The 14983-nt window shown below is 35.9% G+C and overlaps 1 protein-coding gene and 1 pseudogene across 1 annotated transcript; both read right to left on the bottom strand.

The window, feature by feature from the left end:
* Positions 1-2017: 2017 nt before the first annotated feature.
* LOC130995069 (uncharacterized) lies at positions 2018-4932 on the bottom strand. Its single transcript, XM_057920219.1, has 2 exons — positions 4717-4932; positions 2018-3568 (listed from the first exon to the last, which is right to left on the bottom strand). Exons 1-2 carry the CDS (start codon positions 4819-4821, stop codon positions 2993-2995), a joined length of 681 nt encoding a protein of 226 aa, XP_057776202.1. The 5' UTR covers positions 4822-4932; the 3' UTR covers positions 2018-2992.
* A 1980-nt stretch (positions 4933-6912) lies between these two features.
* On the bottom strand, positions 6913-10677 carry LOC130995068 (mitochondrial carrier protein CoAc1-like; annotated as a pseudogene).
* Positions 10678-14983: the final 4306 nt, after the last annotated feature.

Below are 14983 nucleotides of genomic sequence, written 5' to 3'. Positions count from 1 at the left end.
ATTTATTTATTATTTTTAATTTAGTTAATATTATTAGTAAACTAATATAAAATATAAAAAATATATAAATAAATAAAATAAGGATCCACGGGTCGGATCTGGGCCGGATCCGGATCTAAAATTTCAAGATCCAGATCCGTTTTCAAAACTGAGATCCAGATCCAGATCCATCGGGTCTAAAAAATTGAGATCCAGATCCGTAAAAACGGATCTGATCCACGGATCTGGACCGGGTCCAAGATCCACTGCCATCCCTAGTTGGGCACATTGGGCCGAGGAGGAGTGGGTTGGGTTGCTGGAACATAGTTCATCCTTCAAATCCAGTAGAATTAATTATTCTTGTAAAAAGGTTTCTTCTTGAATTAATCATTTCTTTTTCTGAGGAAATGGGACCAACTTGATCATCAGTAATCAACTAATCATAGTATATTCACCGATGCATGAACTGGAAAATGAAAATCAGCATCAATCACGTATGCTATATTAATTAATTCATCATTTCAACTTTCATAAGCAAGTTTGGCACACAGTTGAAATACTTTATAAATGTGTGCGAAAGAGATAGTAGAGGAATCATGCTACTTCAACTCTATAAGATTGAGCTGATGAGTTGGAGGATATTGAAAAGAATATTGTAGCAAATTGTAAAGGGCTTCCTTTATAAATTACTATTCCCTTCGTCCCATTTGTATTGGCCTCTTACTTTTGGACACGGAGATTAAGAAAATCTTTATTTATGAGTTAAGTAGGTGGAGTGCTTTACTTTTGCCCACTTAGGAGCCCTTATTTTTGGGGATGAGATCCAATGTCCCATAATTTTGTGTGTCACTGTGTCCCATTCTTATATCTATTATTTTAAAAATATTTTTATAAAATAAAATTTATTATGATACTATGAATTATATTTAATTTTTATGTAAAAAATTAAAATTTTTAAAAAATATTACCATGACTTTGAATTTATCAACCTATTATGAACTAATAAAAGTGAAATTAAATGAGAAAAAATAATTATATACCCTAGATTGATGGAATAAACCCTAGTTAATAGTCACAAAATTAAACTAAAGCATATAAAGTTGAAATTGAAAAAATATATATATAAGAAAATAAATAAAATTGAAAGTGGAACACAAAGTGGAACATAAAGTGTGGTACACTAAATCTCATTCCTTATTTTTGCTATTTTAAAAAGGGGATCAATACAATTGGGACAGCCCAAAATGGCAAAGAAGCCAATACAAATGGGACGGAGGGACTATAACAGAAGGTCTTTTGGCAAAATCTGAGCGCCTATCGTTGAAGCTCCAATATTTCTCATTTGTTTTTACATGTTTTAACTTGATTTAAAATTAAGAAAACATTCTATAAATTAAAAAGTGATTAATTTTTATCAAATAAAATAACATCTCGAGTTTGTGCAAGCAGGATTGAGTCTCCCAGATCCTCCGAGTGAGATGGTTATCATGGAGAATCTACAAACGCTCAAAGGAGTAATGAATTTGTATTTGAAACACTCACCGCCGTCGCCATCTCCGACGCCGACTCATTCTTGGCTATGCTATCTTCCGTGTAGTTGAAAACGAGAGGCGGAAACTCGGGGAAATTGGAATCGTAAACTCCATCGATTCCGCAGTAAGCGTGAAGGATGTCGGTGGTGATGGGCAGCAGCATCGTCAGGTTGTTCATGCTGGCCATCAGCCTCGTGGTCCCCACGCACGCGCTCTTCGTGCAGGGCGATAGATTCACCGAGAGCGTGAAGAATAGATTCTTCATCACGTTTTTTGGGACGTCCACGTTGTCCGCGAGGCTTCTCAGTCTGCTTGTGAAATCGGCCGATGCCGCGGTGTCGTTGTATTCGGGGAAGGATGGGAGCGGCGGCGGCGAGGGCACCGTGTAGTTCCCGACGTACTCGATGATAGCTGTGGTCGGGGTGCTCACGTATTCTCCTCCCACCACGTAGATTCTGGATGGCCATGTAGTAGTGCAATGGAATAAAATAATTCCATTCAAAATATTCTCAAACATAATACAGGCTGATTTGCAATGGAATAGCAATTGTGAGGTCATAATCTGTCCATGCAAAGTGATGATAAACAATACCGATTCTAATACTCTTTTAACTTAACCACATCAGACTATTCTTATGCGGAAAAGCCGCATAAGCTTTAGCATAGTTTTGCGGTAGCTTTATGGAGTGGAGTTGATGCGTATCAAGATTGTACAAAATGCAATGCCGGCATTGCTTCCCATAGAAGGCGGCAAAATAGAAGGCTAAAACATGTGGATATTTAACCCAACCAAGTGGTTCAAGAACTGCACCATCTTCAGGAGCTAACTGTTGAATCCTCCATTTCTCAGCTCCCAAGTCGACGTTGGGCAGCGCCTTCCTCCACTCGCCCGTCTCTGCCTTCATCTCCCAAACCTCCCACGACAGATCCCCACACGCAACCAGGAGCGACACACACCTCCCAGTCGACAGATATTTATAGTCGCGTTCATGGTACTCATAAGGGGCTTCACTCAGTGTAATGATCTCCGTCTCCACATCCAACGTCATGCAGTATCTCCCCTTTCCCCAGTGCACGAAACCTTCACTAGTCAAGGGAGCCTTGTCGAAGAAAATTGGCCTGACATGGTCGGGAGGTGGTGAACCTCGACGTGCCTCCAGGACTCATCGACTCCAACAGTGAACACGAAAAGATCATCGACTCCAACAGTGAACACGGAAAGATCGTCGTCAATTTGTCGGAGTGGTGCCGAGTGGAAAACAGCGGATGGTGCAATCACTTTATATGCCAAGGAAGCTGCAGAGCAGCCCCGTTCCGGAGATTTCATGGGCCCTAGGCGAAATGAGAAAAAATGGCCCTTTTAATTGAATATGCTTGTGTGCTTGTGGGCCCTTTTTTTTAATAGAATAAGATTGGAGCTTTTGGGTTTGTATGTATTTTTTACTGATTGAGGCCCATTGTACAACTAAAAAAAATTATTTTCATATAATAATAGCAATAAAAATAAAAAAATTGGGGCCCCATTCTGCCCTGGGCCCTAGGCGGTCGCACCCCTCGCCTATGCCCAGGGCCGGGCCTGCTGCAGAGCATGCTAAACCACAGTGGAACTGGCAATACATGCGCCCTTTAGGATACGGTGGGAGGAGGAATGACTGCCTCGTTGCAGGATTCGCAAGACGAGGGAAGCGTTTGTCGTCCAACTCCAGAACCAAACCGTTGCAGGTAGCAAGAACTCCCAATTTGGAGATGTGATTTAGCTCAGATTTGAGGATTCCACCATCTGCGTCAGCTGTTACATAAAGTGGCAGTGTATTACCCTTTACGGGTGATAGGAGGAGTCCATAGGTAGCACCGTGCATCTTCTCGTTGATGAAGGCATGAGAATGGATAATGCGGTACCACCGCCGGCACACGAGCCTCGCTCTCTCGTAGAGATGATCGGCCGGCAAACGGAGGAGGATTTCGAACAATAGCTCTTTGGGGAGGGACTCTATGTTTGTTGGCATCCCCTCTTTACACCTCCGGGAATAATAAGCCCGACTTCTAATGTGTATCATCTACAAATTTTTGTTTTGGAATAGCATCATCAGTCATCACTCTACTAATCAATCGACTAACCAATTCACTAATCTTTATACAAGTGCTTTATCTGCCCAAACCTTAGATGCTGAGAATAAGAAAGCCATATGCATATCAATACCAATGTCTTCTATTATTAAAGGATTTCGAAAGTTTAGGTGTATTCAATTCAGACTTTTAAAAGTTCTTTAAAATCCAAAATATTCAATCCAGATTCTTTAAAGTCTTTTAAAATTTAGAGGTATTCAAACCAGACTTTTTAAAGTCTATTAAAATCAGGTGGTATTTAACATTTCATGGATTTTAACAATCCATGAATTCTAATGGATTTATTAAAAAAATACAAAGGACGAAATCCGAGCTTCAGACTTGAGATTTCGATTGATTCATCTAAATTTCACGTGATTCCACGCGGAGTCTATGACTTTTTAAAGTCCTTAAAAATTCATGGACTTTTTAAAGTCCTTTAAAATCCTAAAGAAGCTCAATCCAATACACCCCTAAATTTCAAATAAAAAACCCTTTCTTATGAAACATATCATACGGAATTTCAGCTCTAACCTAAATTTAAAATAAAAAAACCTTTTCTTATGAAACATATATTCATAAGGAATTTCAGCTCTAACCTAAATTTCAAATAAAAAACTTTTTCTTATGAAACATATATTCATAAGGAATTTCAGCTCTAACCTAAATTTCAAATAAAAAAACCTTTTCTTTTGAAACATATATGCATACGGAATTTCAGCTCTGACCTAAATTTCAAATAAAAAACTTTTTCTTATGAAACATATATTCATAAGGAATTTCAGCTCTAACCTAAATTTCAAATAAAAAAACCTTTTCTTTTGAAACATATATGCATACGGAATTTCAGCTCTGACCTAAATTTCAAATAAAAAACTTTTTCTTATGAAACATATATCATAAGGAATTTCAGCTCTAACCTAAATTTCAAATAAAAAACTTTTTCTTATGAAACATATATTTATAAGAAATTTCAGCTCTAACCTAATTTTCAAATTAAAAACCTTTTTCTTATGAAACATATATGCAAACGGAATTTCGGGTCTAACGTAATTTTGAAAGACAGCCATCAGCATATCAAACAAGGGAGAGTGCTTACCGATTCTCTACTAAGAATGTCGGAATGAGGATCCGAAACGCCGCCGTCGGTGCAGCAGCGGCGCGGAGGCGGTGGCTTGCGGAAGGCTGGTTTCAAACGAAGCATTTCAGCTTTTCTATTTCCGGTGAAGTGTCTAAAACGCGGCGGCAGAGTAAATAAATTACAAGCGGTGGACCCAAATAAATGCGGCAGTTTCCCGCCCAAACCCAAATAACAATACGAGTTCTTTTTTTTTTTTGGATTATTGATGGATAAATATATAAATTTTGAAGCAATTCTGATTTTTAATACATCAAATTTTAAAAAGTGTCAAAAAATACAACAACTTATTGATCAGGGTAATTTTAATACAAATTCTATTTTTGATTAAATTAAAAGTGATTTGGATGAATTAATTCTGAAATTTAAATGAATTAATTCTATTTTAGTTTTTGCATTTACCTATATTTAAGATTTATATTTATTTATTTAAACATATCATTTACTAGAGAATTCAATCACAAAGCTTTTCAAATTCCTTTGCCTCAATCCAACAAACATGAGAAGCAAATACTTTTAGCTAAGATTCGCATTAATCTTATTATTCAGCTAAGCAAAGCAGTATGTATGATTTTTTTTTTTGAGAAGTTGTACTGAAAAAAAGCTGCAGGCAATAGCAATATTGATAAGTCATAGTAGAACATGGAGCCAAAGTTTTTTTATAGGACAAATTTTTTTGGGTTCGTAATTATAGGGCAAATTTTTGAAAATTCAACATGAGTATGACAAAATAAGTCTGAAAAAATAATTTGTCCTGTAATTGCAAGTTCGAAATAATTTGTCCTACATTTACAAATTGCAAGCTCGAAAAAAATGAGACAGAAGAGAGATTTTTTTTTAATTTTTAGTCTTTAAATAAGGATAATTTTTACATTTCAAATCAAATATTTACATATATCAAATTAAAGATCTTATCGTGAGATTTGGAGAGGTGAGTTAACTTAGATATGTGTATTTCGCCGTCTGTGTTGGCTATTACATAAAGTGGCAGAGCTTTAATTTCTATGGGTGATAGGAGGATCCCGTGCATCTGTGCGTTGACGAAGGCATGAGAAGTGGATAATGTGGTACCACCGCCAGCAAACGAGCCTCGCTCCGTCGTAGAGATGATCGTCCGGCAAACGGAGGAGTTTTCGAGGGAGGGACTCTATATTTGTTGGCCTCTCCTTTTTACACCTCCGAAAATAATAAGGTCGACTTCTAATGTTATATCAACTGTAGGGCTGTAAACAAACATAGCTACTCGCAAACTACTCGGAGTAGCTATTCTCACTGATTTACATAAAGTAGCATAGCTTTAAGCTTTATGGGTGATAGGAGGAGTCCATAGTAGTGAACGCAAACAAATTCCTCTCATCTTCACAATTAATGAATATAAGTAATTTGTATAAAACATAATCCACCTTTTTAAGATTACTAAATAAAACTAACACAAAAACTTAGGTACAGGCAGATGTATCGTACAATCGAGTTGATTCGCATTCAGAATAATGTCATTTACACGGTTCGGGTCAAAATGCTGATACGAATCAGGATGTGAATCAGGGTCTGAGTGCAGGTGTAACCCGATTGTACAATACACCTAGTTGTACACAAAATCACCTCTAAAACTAAATGTTACATTAAATTAACAGTAGACTGCTAAACTAACTATTAGTAATTAAATCGTCAAGTATAAAATTAATTCGAACAATAGGCTACAACAAATAATTAGTTGACCTTATATTAATAAAAGAGGTGGCCTTGGGTATAATTAGGTGTACCGTATAATTGGATAGCAATCACATCTAGACCCTGAACCCGCATTTTGACCCGGATCATATAAATAACATTATTACAAGTGTGGATCAATCCGATTGTACGAGTATATTGTACCCAAATTTTTGCGTAAATAAAAATGTTCCCCTTTTGAATGTTTTGTAGATTGTTTTGCTCAATGTATTGGATTCATTCTTGATTAAGGTATTTTTTTAACCTTGTTTTTAACCTTGTTGCTTACATATATATTGAATGAACTATATCAAAATTAATTATAAATATATATCTTTTCAAGAAAGAACTTGAATCCATCTTCCATGTCATCTGTTTATCAACGCATATATATGAAGATGAGATAAAAACAAGACACAAAAACAAAAATAAAAACAAAATTCCAGATTGATATCTTTGAAACCAAAAACTTAATTAGTGATCGTTTATGATGAATTCAACGTCCAATGAATTCCTAAATTAACAACCTACACACAACAGTCATTCATCGCACTATTCATAAAAAGAATTTTAGCTATAACTCGTTTACTATCAAGTCGAGCTCTGCTCTCTCTATACATTATGCGGATGCCGTTGCGTTCGATTTTTGACGAGGAGGAATTCGCAACTGAACCTTCATCGCGTCATAAACCGTGAATCCAATCGCAACAGAAGGTACAACCTGAAGGAAAGGATCAAACAGCATAAGCATCACGGATTCTTGACAATTCTTCGATGGCAGAAATAAAATTAGCTCGTCTCTTCATGCCCAAAGAAGTTAGGGTCGGACCACGATCATTCATCGTAGAAAGGTGAAATATACTAGAAAGCTATAATACTTACGGCTCATGTTCGATCAAAATGTGCAAATTTCAATATTTGTGCCTATCGGGAAGTCTACCTCGTTTCACTAACGCGTTGTGATTCGATAAAGGAAGAGACGAGTGAATTGACTCGAGATGGTAAGTTACCTTGATGTAATTGATGCTTAGGCCAGCGAACAACTGTCTCCAACCGTGATTACGGACGATGAAAGCGAGCCCCTCCCACGTGCTCTTATACACTTGACCACCTTGCGATGAAGGTTGCAAATGCTCGACCTGGAATAACTCGGTATTAGTAATTTAAAGACACGTCGGCCCAGAAAAAGTTCATCAAGATTTCCCAAGTAACATGTACAAATTATCGAAGGAAAGGCCGCTTTGAAGGGAGACGATTAAACAAGAATGATCGATCCATCAATGTATGTGGTGGATTAGCTGATATTATTTTTATCTATCTAAGCTATCGATCAAAGTAAACACCCTCAACAGAAGTAAGCGACAGTGCAATACCTGCATCTGCCTCCTCACAACATCTAACGGGTACGTCAAAGTCTGTCCAAGTACACCGGCTATGGCTCCACAGGATAGCCGCATTACAATCGACTTCTGGTGTTCTTCGGGGACGTGCCTCTTGAGTTCCTCGTAGACATAAAACTTCAGGCCAGCATACGGAAGAATACCTATAAGTGTCGGACCTGCGCAAAGAAATATCGTCAATATCAATTTTGATAGTAAAATTTTGCAACTTCAGGTTATTATTATTAGCAAAGTAGTACAAATCCATGCATTGGCTTCAAGATGCCTCTAAAAATTTCAAAACGACGCTGAAATAATATAACATACGATCAAATAGATTAATCGAATTTCAAGTGTACCTATGCCACGGTAGAGACCGCGGACTCCCCCTTCTTTGTAGACTCTCTTGAATACATCTCCAATTCCATTGTAAGAAGGATTGGCATTAAATTGTCTCGCTCCATGCTGCAAATTGCTTCTGGTGTCTACAACCTGAAAAATCGGAATAGCAAACGAAAATTCAACCACATATAGTATAACTAGGCAAGAGAATTCTGTGTATTTATGTGTGTCACTGCTTATTAGATTTGGACAATCATTTTTTGGTAGGATTCCAGTTAAAAACATGAGGACTACTGTGAAAAATGGGTTTTTCTTGAATCTCGTATAACTTCTTAAGCGAGAAATCCAAATGCATACCTGGTACGCGAGTTTGGTGCGAGCCAAATCTAGTGGATAAGTGCATAAAACTGCAGTACCACCAGCAGCCGAGCCGGCTAAGAGATCCACAACGGGACCCGTTCCCAAAGCCGAGTAGTTATCCAAGATTCGTGAACGGTACTGCTCGTAGGCCATGAAATGTAATGCTGCATAGGGTACAATCCGAAGTACACTTGCTCCATTCCCTCTGGATCGCAGAAAAAATAGAAAAATAACAAAGAAGAATAAGCCAACCGGGCAATCTGGGTGATGATAAATAGATAATGACTCGAAATGAATGGTTTGAAGCTTACTTGTAAAATCCTGCTACACCTTCATGCTTCAGTAGCTTCTTCAAAGAGGGGTAAACCCCTAGAGACTGAAAACCTTGCGTTCTAGTCTAGAAAAGCAACGAGTAACAAAATCAGAAACGCATAATAATCCAAGCAACATTTCCAATTTGAATCTGAAGCTAAAATAGATGTAGCTTCATCTAATAATTCAATAAACTCTATCTAGAAAAACAGTCAAATTAAACAATAAGAGACGTTGTACATTAGTCAAACCAAGTTCAAAAATATTGCCACAATTCAGGTATCGTAGTGAAGCTTCCCTTATTTTTTCTTTACATAATAGTATTAGATATTTAAGCTTTCTCTCTATTTACAAGAGAAAGTATTCGGGCATAAATGCTTCAGACAAACGTGACTAGTTTATGTTCCGAAATAATTAACAAGATTAGTAGACCTAGTGGCCAGAAGACAAGAAAAGGACGAGGGAGTCACGAAGATGGTGCCACTGAGTGACTACAAGCAAGAAACGATCAACCAAAAGGGGAGCAACCACGATTTCGAGCACTATAAGTACAGTCAAGAATCCTTGAATTATAGGATAATCCCAAATGCTCAATTTTAACAAGCAGACATTAACAATTCAATCCTTCAGACCCTCTAAGAACGACACTTGTATATAATGCAACCATATGACACTTGCTCTCAACCCTACAAAAGTTTCAATTCACCACCACGATTCGGGATTATACGCACATGAAACGATGTCACACACATCACAAGGCAATGTTGCATCAACAACTTTTCATTGGCATGATCATTCAATCCTTTGAGCTCTCTAAGAATGGGAGAAAATTACCTAACGCAATCGCACGAGATTGATCCCAACCATACAAACAGAACAACATGAACCTTCAACCCTTTGATTTCTCTAAGAATGGCAAAAATACTTAATGCGGTCACAAGAGACTCGATCCCAACCATACAAACAAACAAATTAACAAAATCCAACAACACAAATGAAAAGACCTCTTGGCTAAATCGTGAAATCACAACTCAATATGCACAAAACAAACATTCAATCAACTACTTTCCATCACATAAAGCAGCATCAACAAACAAATAACAACCTGCAGAAGTATCTTAGTTCGTTCCAACGGGGCAACGGCCGTCTTAGCAAATCCACCAGCTGCACCACCAGCAATCAGCTCTTTACATACACAGGAACTGTATCTATATATTTGGCCTCTCTGTGAGCCTCCCTGTGAGCAGAGGCTGCTCCTGCAAATCCAGTCACATTTGATGACAGAGTAGAACCCTGTGATGAATTCATCATCTTCGAAATCTAATTTCAACAATTCAATCCCAAAGATCCAATCTTTTTCACCCAATTTTCAACCAAAATCGAAAAAAACAAAGAACAAATTATTTATCCACCCTTCAATTTATAGAACTCCTTATCCCATCTATCTCTTGGAATAGAGAAGCAAAACGATTTATTCCCAACAGGCAGAATCAAAGGCCTGGGAACAAAATCTATGTTCACAAGCCAGTCTTCTTCGCTAAAATCAAGATTCATCAAAATTTCACAGCAAGATTCAGAGAAACGATCGACGCCCTTCACGATTCAAACACAACCGCCATCAAATCACAATAGGGTTTCAATCAAAAACGAATCTTTTTTTTCTCAAACAAAAAAACAAATCCTAATCTCCAGCTAAATTTGAGTCTCTAGAATCTAGATCAAGAAAAGCCTCCAAATTATAAGAAAGGGATGAGAATGAAGAGGCTTTTCTTGAAAAGATAAAACCCAATTTGAATTGGTCTTCCAAAATGGAATTGTTTATGACAAATTGAATTTCTAATTTTCCTCCTATTTCCTCGGTTCCTGGAAGGTATCGTTGGCTTGACTAGAGAGATTTTAGGCGAAATACTGGTAAAGAAAATAATTGAAATTGGTGGCGGAAAAATTGAGGCCTAACAAAACCGCCGAAAACAAGAGACATGTGATTCAAAATAAAAAGGTTTTTTTTTTTTAATTATTTAGATTTCGATTTTAGGAATGAGAATGAATCTATATCTATATCTATATATATATAAAAGTGGAACCAATATGCCTATACTATTTTCCCGCCCAAGTTGTAGCATTAATTTTAAACCTTAACTAGTATTTTGCCGTGCGATGCACGGGTATTATATTTGTTTTAGATATTATAATTTTTTATTTTTTTCTTTAAAAAAAATTATTATATTTTTTTATTTTATATTAGTATTAATTATATATTATATAAAAATAATGTGATTGTGATGAGTTAATATTATTTTTTGAAGTGGTATAAATTTAGGAATATATCTTTGTAAGTGAACATGAATCACCAATCATATACTATATCAATAGTTTGAAGTGAAATTGTCTAAAAAAAGTTTAAAGTGAAATTAACTAAACGATGAGTTGTCGATCATACTTTATTGAGCTTCACTATTATGTACACAACATTTATTTATACACTTGTTTTAAAATTAATAATATTATGCAAACGATAATTTATTATTGAAAATCCATAAAATTAAACATATTTTGTTGTTGATTTATCATAGCCATTAAAAATAATGTATTTACAATTTTTTCAATGAACACATGATCTGCTTTTATATATAAATGTAGCTTTCTGATTAGACGGTTGCACTCGCGTTCAAACTCTGACCCGCGCTCAAATACAAACCCGCTTCCTGATTCGAACCTTGTAAATGACACTATTCAGTTATACCAAATGACATTGTCTGTAATTGACTCTATTCTGTTATACAAATGACACCACGTATAATTGACATTATAATATTATAAATGACACTTCCTGTCATTGACATCATAAAATTGTAAATGACACTATAATGTTTCAAAATGTTATAGTGTAATTTGTATAACTGAATAATGTCAATTATAGGCAGTGACATTTATATAACTAAATAGTGTTCATTTACATGATTTAAATCAAAATGCAGGTTAAGGTCTGAGTGCGGGTATAACCCGATTCTACAGTGCACCCAATAGCCACCTAAGTTTTTGTGTTCTGTTTAATGTTTACCCTATTTTTATAAACGAAAAATTAGTGTTGCTGATTATTTGTTTAAAGAATATAATTGTGTAAATTGATTAATCTATATATATATAAAAGTGGAACCAATATGCCTATACTATTTTCCCGCCCAAAGTGTAGCATTTAATTTAACCTTAATAATCAGCAACACTAATTTTTCGTTTATAAAAATAGGTAAACAATTAAACAGAACACAAAAACTTAGATGTTATTGGGTGCACTGTAGAATCGGTATTATACCCGCACTCAGACCTTAACCCTGCATTTTGATTTAAATCATGTAAATGACACTATTTAGTTATATAAATGTCACTGCCTATAATTGACATTATTCAGTTATACAAATTACACTATAACATTTTGGAAACATTATAGTGTCATTTACAATTTTATGATGTCAATGACAGGAAGTGTCATTTACAATATTATAATGTCAATTATACGTGGTGTCATTTGTATAACAGAATAGAGTCAATTACAGACAGTGTCATTTGTATAACTGAATAGTGTCATTTACAAGGATCGAATCAGGAAGCGGGTTTGTATTTGAGCGCGGGTCAGAGTTTGAACGCGAGTGCAACCGTCTAATCAGAAAGATACATTTATATATAAAGCAGATCATGTGTTCATTGAAAAAATTGTAAATACATTATTTTTAATGGCTATGATAAAATCAACAACAAAATATGTTTAATTTTATGGATTTCAATAATAAATTATCGTTTGCATAATTATTATTAATTTTAAAACAAGTGTATAAAATAAATGTTGTGTACATAATAGTGAAGCTCAATAAATATGATCGCAACTCATCGTTTAGTTAATTTCACTTTAAACTTTTTTTTAGACAATTTCACTTCAAACTATTGATATAGTAATATGATTGGTGATTTCATGTCACTTACAAAGATATATTCCTAAATTTATACCACTTCAAAAATAATATTAACTCATCACAATCACATTATTTTTATATAATATATAATTTAATACTAATATAAAATAAAAATATAATAATTTTTTTTAAAGAAAAAATAAAAATTATAATATCTAAAAAAATATAATACCCGTGCATCGCACGGGCAAAATACTAGTTGTATTTGTATGAACATGACCAAATTCAAGTTTTTTCTTTTTTCTCATAAAACAAGATTTTTAGATTTATCTCGTTTATGTTGAGGCCTACTCGATTTAAGTATCCAAAATGAGGAATCACCATAAATGAGGAATCACGATTTGTTTAAATGTTGAAATGATAATCATATCTAGACTGGTAATCAATTCAGTTCGGTTATAATCGAATCGATTTACGGGTACCGATTAAGAGCCAAGTAATAACTGAAAAGTGAAAACCGAATCAATTTTCGGTCTGGTAGTAAAACTGATTAACCGATTAATCAGACAGATATCTAATGCACTCAGAAATCCGGTTAATAGGCAGATTATCAAATTCAAAAAAATTCAATTTTTTGAGATGTGAGCAATAGGATTCGAACTCTTGCCCTATGAAAAAAGGGTGAGGTCATATCCCCTTCCACCAACACATGACTTATGTTTATCCACTCCATTAAATCAGGAGCAAACACCCCCAAAAAAATTATTTATAACCTATAGGTAACCAACGAGCCACCTACACAAATCAGGAGCAAACACCCAAAACAATTGATAGCAGGTAACTAAGGATGTCAAAAAAGTCCGAAACCGACGGGTCGACCCGAATAGATCGATAAAAAAAGAGGGTTAGGGTAGAAAATTTTTAGCCCGGAAAAAATTTAGCCCGAATGGACCGAACCGAAAATAGCCCGAGCCCAATAGGGTTGGCCCGAAACCGAGTGGGTTGGCCCTATTAACCGAACAGTTTCTTAATAATTAGTTTTTCAAACTTTAATACTTTACTTTTTAATTCAATAATAACATTTTGATACTTGTAAAATATATTTTGATTTTTTTCAAACAATTAATAACAAACAATTTATGATATAAAAGTCAAAGAAAGATAGTCATTTATGTTAAATTTATATACAATTTTTATCGAAAACGAAGTTAAACTTAGATATTATGTAAACTTACGTTAAAATAATACTAATTTTGTGGAACAAAGGAAAGCTAGTTGCTGAGATTAAACAAGACTTTGGGTGTTGGAAGCATGTCTGTTAAACAGAGGTTCCTTCTTCGGACTTCAAATCTTGGAATGAAAAATATCTAGCTACAAGAAAGCTCTTGAACCTGATCTTCACTTAGGGTGACTGCTTTTCTCAGTTTTTTTTTCTCCTTTTGCATGGCTTTGGGCGTGCATGTATCCCCCTTTCGGGTACTTCTGGTGCCTTGCTATTTTTCTTTTAATAAACTACTCCCTTTTCTTGATAAAAAAAAATATATATATATATATACTAATTTTTGTATTTAAAATAAGGTGAAAAATCTCGATTTAAAAAACACGACATATTTTTATTACAAAAATATGATTATCTATAAAAAAAAACATATAAAAAAATCATAAACTTGCGGGCCCGAACGGGCTAGCCCGAAACCGAGTGGGTTAGGGTTAGGGTCAAAAACTTTAGCCCGAAAAAATAAAAAAATCGACTAGTCCGAACCTAAAATAACCCGAGGACCGAATGGGCTGGCCCGAAACCGAGGTGGATTGGCCCGATTGACATCCTTACAGGTAACCAACAAAAAGCTAAAGATGAAAAAAAAAAGTCTCATCCAAACTTGCATCGAAACCTTATTTAAGAGAGCATACCAAGTAATTTTAGTCGACAACTGCTACAGGCAACTAAACAATGGCAGATCTCATTCTACCTACCCTAAGTCCGAGAATATACTGCGTCTGTGAGTGAGGGCGGGGTCAGGCGCGACGCCGGTGCAGCGCAGGGCAGAGCTGGTCCTGCGAGGTGCGTGCAGCGTGCTTGCGGTGCTGGGAGAGATGAATGCGGTCAGCAGGCTCTACTGGCTGAGCACGGGGGGAGAGGCAGCGCCCCGGTGGTCGGTGGGAAGAGGCGTCGGTCGCCGATAGCGACGATATGGGAGGGCGCGACGCGAGGGAGGC

The sequence above is a fragment of the Salvia miltiorrhiza genome, chromosome 7, assembly GCF_028751815.1.
Source record: "Salvia miltiorrhiza cultivar Shanhuang (shh) chromosome 7, IMPLAD_Smil_shh, whole genome shotgun sequence".
In the NCBI taxonomy this organism is placed as follows: domain Eukaryota; kingdom Viridiplantae; phylum Streptophyta; class Magnoliopsida; order Lamiales; family Lamiaceae; genus Salvia; species Salvia miltiorrhiza.
Note: the sequence above shows the minus strand (reverse complement) of the source record. Positions and strands in the feature narration are given on the sequence as shown.

Bases quoted from the DNA above. Each gene is read 5' to 3' on its own strand.
- LOC130995069 (XM_057920219.1), bottom strand. From the start codon at position 4,821: ATGCTTCGTTTGAAACCAGCCTTCCGCAAGCCACCGCCTCCGCGCCGC. The intron at 3,569-4,716 runs GTAAGCACTCTC...AAAAATTTGTAG, and splicing joins ACATTCTTAGTAGAGAATCG to ATGATACACATTAGAAGTCG.